This window comes from Anser brachyrhynchus, assembly GCF_964034855.1.
Source record: "Anser brachyrhynchus genome assembly, chromosome: 14".
NCBI classification, from domain to species: Eukaryota; Metazoa; Chordata; class Aves; order Anseriformes; family Anatidae; genus Anser; species Anser brachyrhynchus.
In genome coordinates, this window is record NC_137709.1 from 10,610,080 (window position 1) to 10,618,464 (window position 8,385).

Below are 8,385 nucleotides of genomic sequence, written 5' to 3' on the forward strand. Positions count from 1 at the left end.
AAGAGATTATACTTCTGCGTGGTACCACCGTATTCTGGAGATCTGAGAGAATGGAGGAAGAGAGAAGAGAGAGCGTGGTAAAACGTATATAGCTGCTCCCCAAGCTAATTAAATTGCTCCAATCCTTAAAAGTAATAATAATAATAATTGTAAGATACCTTTCCCACGTTTTCTAGAAGTCACCAAACATAAAGACATTGTTTCTGCCCAGTACTGCTGAACACCTTGAAACAAGCTGTAAGATTAAGACAGCATCAGAACCTTGTACCTTCCCTTTGTGGAAGCTGCCTTCCGAAAGGTTTAGGCCCCAGTTGCCCTAGGACAGCACACAAATCGGAGATTTGGACCGTGCACCTCTACGTTCCCCAGAACTGCATGACAAAAAATAACCTCTGCCAAGAAAGTGGAGGGAGACTAAAAAAACAAACAAAAAAAAAAGTGAAGCATAGCTCCATCTTCATAAGGCTTCCCCCCAGAAGCACAAAGGCTAGCCGACGCTGCTGCATGGCAGAAGACCTTTCTGTATCGGCAGGGAATTCCTGACGTGACCAGTTCAGGTTCTCCTACTTAAATTCCAATCTAAGAGAATTCCTGTCTGTGCCTCCTCAACTTAGTGCCATTTTTCAGCTGCCTGTAACCGTACTCCCTACAAGCAAGTACAGCTCAGAAGCATCACCTGGCTTCCCCGTGCAGCTCCTGGCTTTGACTCAGTTCTCAAGAAGTCCCCATATCGATCCCACCCCGCTACAGAAACCTGGCCGACACAGACCCAAGTCAGAGCCGCAACCTGCAGCTGGGACCGGGTTTATCAGCGCTCGTTGGTCAAGATATCTCTTGCCACAACCCAGCAGCCAGATTCAGTTTGCTCACGTTTGATTTAGCCATGTGGAATCAATCGGTGAGGCTCTGGGACCTCACCTTTATCTGAAATCACAAAGTTATATTTACATTACTGGCTGCACTGGTATTTTAGTGGTCTATGGAGATGGACAGCAATTAAGAACGCAAGTGATCTGCCTTAGGACATGACTATTAAACAAATACCAACCAGTCATGACTGCCTGAAATCCTGTTAGCAGTTCTGCATGCCTGTCTACATGAACACAGCATTTCAAAGCCTCCTGTATTAAAAGCCACCCTGTGTTTCTACCTTCTCTGGATTAAACTATATACACCTCATTTGGAAATAGCCTTAAAAAAAAGCGAAGCAAAACGAGGAACATCCAAACACACAATTCAAATGCAGCCAACTGCACCGTCCATCTAACTGCAGTCTTTACCGGCTCGTGTCTGCCATGAGCAATACTAAAATAGTCAAATATTTCAGTATAAGATTTTGTAGATCGCGACAAGATTGTTGTTAATAGTTTTTTTGGCAGAATAAGTTTTCCATTCCAGGGGCAGCTGGCTTGGTGCAGGAATACCTAGACAACGCTTCAGAGCTTGTGCTTGGATAGAAGACAAAAAAAACAGATGATTTCTTCTTTCGTTGCAAGACTATTCTTTTCTCACCACCTCCGCTGTTTGAATTACATACCTAAAAAAATACACATGCACACTTCAAAATACAAGCTGTACCAAAATACAAGCTGTACAACTTGTGCAGCTTCTCTCACTCCATGGGATTGCTTCAACTCTGTTTACTGTGTGATTCAGTCATTTTTACAGCAATGAACTATGATGCCATGAAGAAAGCATCTGTGTCATCAACGAATGAACAAAGCAGGACAGTTAAAGTTCAGAAGGAATAATTCAAAACTTTCCTACAAAGCCAGACTTTAATGCTCCTGTACTTACTCAGCGGGAGTAGGTAACTTTTCCTATTTTAAGACAAGTAATGGATTAAGTAGACTTGGGAAGAAATGTTTACACACACGCACTCTATGCATAGTCAGTTATTGGTGGCGTAAACATCAACAGGCTCTGTCTGTACAACTCTGTGTGCCCATCCGACTGCAGAATAATTTTTCAGGTGCTCTCAAAGGGCTATTGTTGAAACAAAGTTAGTCACGCTGCTGCCTGGCACCACAACCAACCCTGGCGCTTACGTAAGGCGGCAGCAATAGCCCTGGGAAGGCTTGTTTACCAGCACCTTGCACAACGCAGAGAGCAGCACGCTTGCCAGGCATGGTTAAGTTCACTATGAAAATATGCTCGTAGAGCTACCAGGTGTGCTGAAACGGTCAGCTGGCATTTCACAGGCTAAAAAAAAAGTGCGGGTCTCTGCAAAGTGTAGAGAGGCACCCATCTAACCGCCACAGAACGGTGTTACGCCACGAGTTGGAAATGTAGGAGCTGCTTTAGGAAGTCAGCTACCAAGTAAATCCCATGGAAGATTTAAGATTTTGAAGAGAGTTATACAAGAGGCAAAGCTTAGGGCTGCAAAAGGGAGCGTAACCACACGCAACTTTGTAAAGGCACATGCAAACCTTGTTGTTACACCACTGCTGCGTGCACAAGTCATCTAACCAGGAGAAACCATCCCGGCTGGCCTCGGCTGCTCATTCTGCTTTCTTATCCTCCCCACGCTGTTTCAGCCAAGAACAGGCGATACCTGCTGCTATCACCACTGCATACACTCCGCGGGACAGACACCGTGAGCTCATTTGTAAAGTTCAGCGAGTAATTGTGCCAAAGGAACCACTATGTATTTATGTGGCTTGTTAAACAATGTGCTGAGAGAGAGCAAACAGGTGGATGGAGTGCTGCAGTCTGATGGGAAACTGAACCGCCTCAGACCTCACAAAGAGACTGCAAATTAAAGCTCCTGAACAAATATGTACATTTCCACCAGCATCTGATATTCGTTAGGCAGCGCCAAAACGTCATTTAGTCATTATTTTTGCTTTACAACTGGAAGATGTTCAAACACAAGCTGAACAACTCCCCAAAAAGTTCAAGCAAAATCTTTCTGTAACCCCTCAGATTTCAAGTTGTGACCCCCACAAACCTGTCAAACAGTACGATTACGAGAGCTTTGCTCCTTCTTTCCTTAAGCCTGAAGACTAAAAGCAAGCTATTTTCCTTCAGCTTACGAGTGAATGGGAAATCATTGTCCAAGGGGTTGCTTAGTTCAGAAAAAGATTTTTCTCTTTAGACTCCAAATCGCCGACAATCCGCCAGTTCGATCTCACTAATCTGGTGGGGAATCGAAGGCGGCCAAACAGACCTCCCTGATGCTGCTGCATCGCCAGTTTCGCAACTGTGCCAGGTCAGTTGTCTCGAGCATCAGCCTGCCTATTAGCCATCACACCTTGCAGGTCGAAATTAAAAACATTCACAAACATACTGCCTCTCCTGAAAGCAATCGTGTCGAAAGTGTGTCAGGCTCAGTTAAGACTGGACAATTCGATTTTAAAAAAGACTAAGGGGAAACAAAGCAAAGACCTGCCTGTGCCCCAAAACGAAAAAATATGTATATATTATTTAGATTTGAATCAGAATACCCATGCAGGAAGTATCATTTATTACAATCCTAGCAAAAAACAGCTGACTGAGGGGCCCCATTGTACTGTGCAGAGGGAATAAGAGTCTCTGCCACAAAGAACTTCCACTCTAAGTTAGCGCTTAAATCAAAATCCCTTCTAAGCCTGGTTCCTTTCCCACGACCTCCAAAATCCAGGTATAACATACTGGTGAACAACAGTACTTCATTGAGGTTATTAAGCCATAAGGGGAAAAAACAACAACAAAAACCCTAATCAAAACATCACAATGATCAGTATTGGGAAATAAATTCCGAATTGTTCAGTTGAATATAACAATGAGGATTCACAGATATTTGCTGCTCTATGCCCATGAAATAGTGGTCAGAGCACAACTGAGAATCACCCGCAATTAGAACAAAAACTTGATTTCAGAATGGTCTATTTTAGTCCATTTAGTCTATTTTAGTTCCTCCCAGTCCAATCAGTTATGGCTACCAAAATAGTTCAGGAGTTTCAGTAGCTGCTACGAAGCCATCAGTAACTTTCATGCAAATAGGCAGATGCCAAGAAAAGCCACCAGGTTCAAAAGCAACGGAACTTGCAGCATGTTTCTCTATGCCACGTCCACCTCCAGTGTGCAGGAGTCACCTCATTTTTACTTCTGTAATTCCCAGCACCAGAGCAGGCTCGGTTCCAGCACTGTTGTGCACTCACCGAAGCTAAGCCTCCCTGCTAAGTGGATCACACAACATGTGAGAAACCTGGCCTGCGATCACCATTCAAGATGACCCAGGCTTTATAGTTTAATCTCATTATGATTTTTAACATCTAGGGAAGCTGCAGAAACACAGGTGACACTGAGTTTTACAGGCTTGAGGGGGAAGTACCCTTTCTGCTCCAGCTGCATACCTCAAAATCCCCAAATAGGTATGAAGCTGCTTTGCCGACACAAGTTCTAACACACAGGGGGAAACGCAACAAGCAAAAACCTCTTTTGCTCTCTCAGCCAAATATGTTCTAAAAATTAAGAAGGAACCGGGCATTCCAGAAATACAAACTGATTTAGTAGTTCTGCAGGAGGGCTGGTGTCTCGTGACAGGCACTGAACAGACCTGTACCGAAGCCTCCAGTCTGGAAAATAAAAGCTCGATTCCTTACTAACATCACAGCAGGACAGTAGAGATTAGTGAACATGAAATGCTTTGAAAAGTGAAAAGCATTAGGCAAGTACTAAGGATTACTAACAGCCTAAAGCTACTCGGGACAGAATTAATTATTTATTCACTTGAAATTACTGTAAAGATATTCTTTTATTTATAATTTAAATGTACTTTTTAGCAGCAAAAGGTATCATTGATAAGCCAAGAACACAGAAGTCTTACAGAAAAAGAAAAGTACAGTACAAGCAACAAAACAAACTACTTCCACATCTGATACCAACCAATATGCCTCAGACCCTGAGCCTGGGAGACAACTTCCAAGAAACTGGTTTAAGCACTTTGGGTTCTTCAATCCGGACAAATTTGAACCTAAAATCTAGGAGATGCAAAAGATTTAGTCAAATGGCTGGAAATGGTTTGATTTTTAGTTGAAGAACAGATTTTTTTTGGTGAAACCTGTGACTTCCAGAAAAAAACAATACCTTTCCACTTGAACATCTAAATTTTGGACTCTAGAAGATATGTAGGGGCAGTTTTATAAAAATTTTTTAAACAATCCAACCCTCTAATCATACAAAAGTGTAACACACACTTTAAAGTATTTAAGTATTAAAGTATTTTAAGGTGCCAAGCTCTACCTTGCAAAGGGAACATCCAATTGAAATCTCTGAAAGAAAATCCTTGCATTTTACGTGACAAAAAACCTCTTCACCTCTTCATTGAGAAACGTTACAGGTGGTAACTTTCTTTCTCTAAGAATATTGTGCTGTATGTTATGTCATTGTCAGGAAGCAACTGTAAGTTCTTTAATGCATGCATCATTCTTTACCTACGACAGTAAAATTTTCCAACCTCAACAGATCTTGTTCCACTGGCAGCACAATGAACAAAAACCACATCAGCTAAAAGACTGTCTCTAACCTTTGAAAAAATGTTGTTCCTGAACTCCGTTCACGTTGCTAAAACAGGAAAGCAGTTTGTTGCACATGACAACAGTCTCTCTGTACAATAAAATATAGTTCTTGGCTATACCAACTGCAGCCTTTTGAAGTCTCATCTCTGCAGAAAAGATGAACCTCAGTATTCTTACATCATACAAGCAGGTGCTTCGAAATGTTTACTTCCAATCCTCCAACCTGGTGACACAGAACTTACTTGGGACTGTGAATCTTTAAAATGCAGATTGGAACTGATGCCTCTATGTTTTTATAACTCAGTAATCCAAACGCTGAAACTCAGCTTTTATTCAATGCCTTTGTACTATTCTGAAGTTTAGCACTAGTGCTTTCTCTTAAGACAATTACTCTTTATGAGCCCTGTTTTCCATATGCACATTTTGAGACCCAACAAAAATTACATTTTTAAGACATCAGAAATAACATTTTCTTTATCTGCTATTATAAAGTGACAGCCACAACCCAGGATTCCTTATTGTTCGTGTATTCTACAAGCCTGAAAACAGACGGCAACAGGACTTGCAGCTGGCAGAATGTCTCCAAAGCCGAGAAGAATTTTTCTACCAAGTTTTAGACAAAAGCAGAAACAGGGCTCTGGGACCCGGATCCCACATGATCCAGCAGATGCTGTTTCCAGCGTCAGCAAGTTTTCATTCAGAAGCAACTGCCTCCATGTTCAATAGTGCCTCACGGATCACATACAAGATCATGTTAGCCTGTATAAATGAGAGGCCTGATTTAGAATTACAGCAAAAACACAGTACGCAGCTTTTGTTTGGGAGAACTAAAAAACAACACACTATCGCTGTTTCCTCCAGTCACCTCAAAGGGTTGGGTTTGTATGGCTCATGATGGTTTAGCATGCGAAGCACCAAGAAACACCTGTTACCTCTCAATTCCCCCAAACTCACGTATTCTTATTGCAGTCCTAATGTTCTGACGAAACCTAGGTGAGACTTATCTGAGCAGTTTGCACGTCGTGTGTGCGCGAACCTGTGCACTTTGCATGCCACGTGTATGAATCCGTGCAGTTTGCATGTAGTAGGGACAAATCTGTGCACTTTGCACGTAGCGTGTATGAAGTGCATACAAATCCTTGCACTTTGCATGCAACATGTATGAATCTGTATACTTTGCACATAGGGTGTACAAATCTGTGCACTTTGCACGCAACGTGCATGGATTTGGGACGCTCTTAGGGTCTGCAGGGGGTCAAGCGGGAAACGAATCGTTACTCCTCCGGCTCCACCATAACCCAAGGGGTCTCGGGGGATTCAGCCGCTCCCACCAGGCGCACCCCAGCCCCGGGACCCCGCAGGCAGGCAGCGCCTCGGCCCCCACCCGCCCCGGAGGAGCCTCCCCGGGGCCGAGGCGCTGCCTGCGGCCGGGCAGCCCCCGCCGCTCCGCCCCTGGCACCCGGGGGCGCCCGAAACTCCGCACGCCCCGCTCTCCTTTGCACAACGCCATTATATAACGCTAATTACCGCCCGCCCGGCTTTCCCACGTCCCTTCCCAGCCCTACTTCTCGCCTCCCTGCCGCTCCTCCCTAACCCGGACGGCTGCTCGGCTTCACCCCGCCCGCCTTTTACCGACCCGGGGGAGGCCGCGGGGCCGGGCGGGGAGCGGAGGCGGCGGCTCCAGCCCCTGCTCCGCCCGGCCCGGGCCGCGCTCACCTCCTGAAGTCAAAGGGCATGGTGCTGGTGGAGGGCGCCGGGCTCGGCTGCGGGCCCCCGGCCCCGGCTCTCGCCCCGCTGCCGCCGGCTGCAAGGCCCCAGGAAGTGCCGGCCCCGCCGCCGCGCTGCACCAGCCCATTGGGCGGCCCGGCCCGGCCGCCGCTTCCGCCGCCGGGTTAACGGGCACCGGGGGGCCGAGGGCCCCGGTTGTGCCCGCGGGGTCCGGCCGAACCCGCCCCGCCCGGCCGGAGGCGCCCCGGGGCCCGGCAGTGCCCCGCAGCCCTGAGGCACCCCCCCCACGGCACCCCCGAGGCACCCCGCGGCTGTGAGGGGTGCTCACGTCTCCCGCAGCACCCCCCGGGCCCTCTCAGCGCCTGCAGCACCCCGATGAACACCCTTGGGAGGCCGGGCACCCTTGGGAGCCCAAAATCCTTGGGAGCCCAAAACCCTTGGGAGCCCAAAACCCTTGGGAGCCGCTGTCCCACAGTCGAAGGGCTCCTGGCCTACAGGGGAGTGATCCTGCCCGGCTCTCCCCTCCCTGGCTTTTCACAGCCACCACACGTTTGCAAGAGGCCGCCGGCTCCTCAGCAGCCCTCAGAAAAAATCAAAAAAAAATGAAAAATCAAAATCACAGCCTGCCCTGGATGATCCAGTGGGAATGGCAAGGCACGTGGGCCGCAGCGTGGCGGCTCACATGGGTGCGGTGTCGTGGGTTCGTCAGGCATCTCTTGTGCTTTCAGCATCGCAGTAATGACAGCTTATGTTTGGGGACAGAGGAAAGCCGCGGTGATAGACAGGGAGATGGGTCAGGGTTCGAAGTGACCGTAAAGGACGGAGGAGCACCCTCGCACCGCTGCTGCACCTGCTGACACGCGCTGGGTGAACTCCTCCGGTGCCAGCATGGCTCTTTGCTTTCTCTTGAAAATCTCTCTGCAGTTTTATAGGAGGCCAAAGACTTGAAGTAAGAAAAAGCTCCCTATTCCGCAGGCAAGACATTTCCCCATCGCCAGCACCTCTCTGATCTGCTGTCTTGCCATTTTGCCTGAAGCGCTGATGCTTTTGTCTGGATTCATCCCTGCTGGGTTTAATGCAACGCACATCACTAGTGCCCCACTGCTCCGTGTATCAGCCAGCACCACAGGTTGTTTCCTAATGTCTCCAGCTAATA

The 8,385-nt window shown here is 47.1% G+C and overlaps 1 protein-coding gene across 2 annotated transcripts in view; it reads right to left on the minus strand.

Moving 5' to 3' along the window:
• ERGIC1 (endoplasmic reticulum-golgi intermediate compartment 1) overlaps positions 1 to 7,374 on the minus strand; it is a 57,657-nt gene extending 50,283 nt beyond the window's left edge. Inside the window, exon 1 of one of the 2 annotated variants that reach the window (XM_080555272.1) lies at positions 7,218 to 7,374. In XM_080555272.1, the coding sequence (XP_080411398.1) occupies positions 7,218 to 7,237 (20 nt within the window). In that variant the 5' untranslated portion in view covers positions 7,238 to 7,374. The remainder of the gene's footprint in view (positions 1 to 7,217) is intronic. The other variant, XM_080555271.1, reaches the window with a different exon arrangement.
• Positions 7,375 to 8,385: the final 1,011 nt, after the last annotated feature.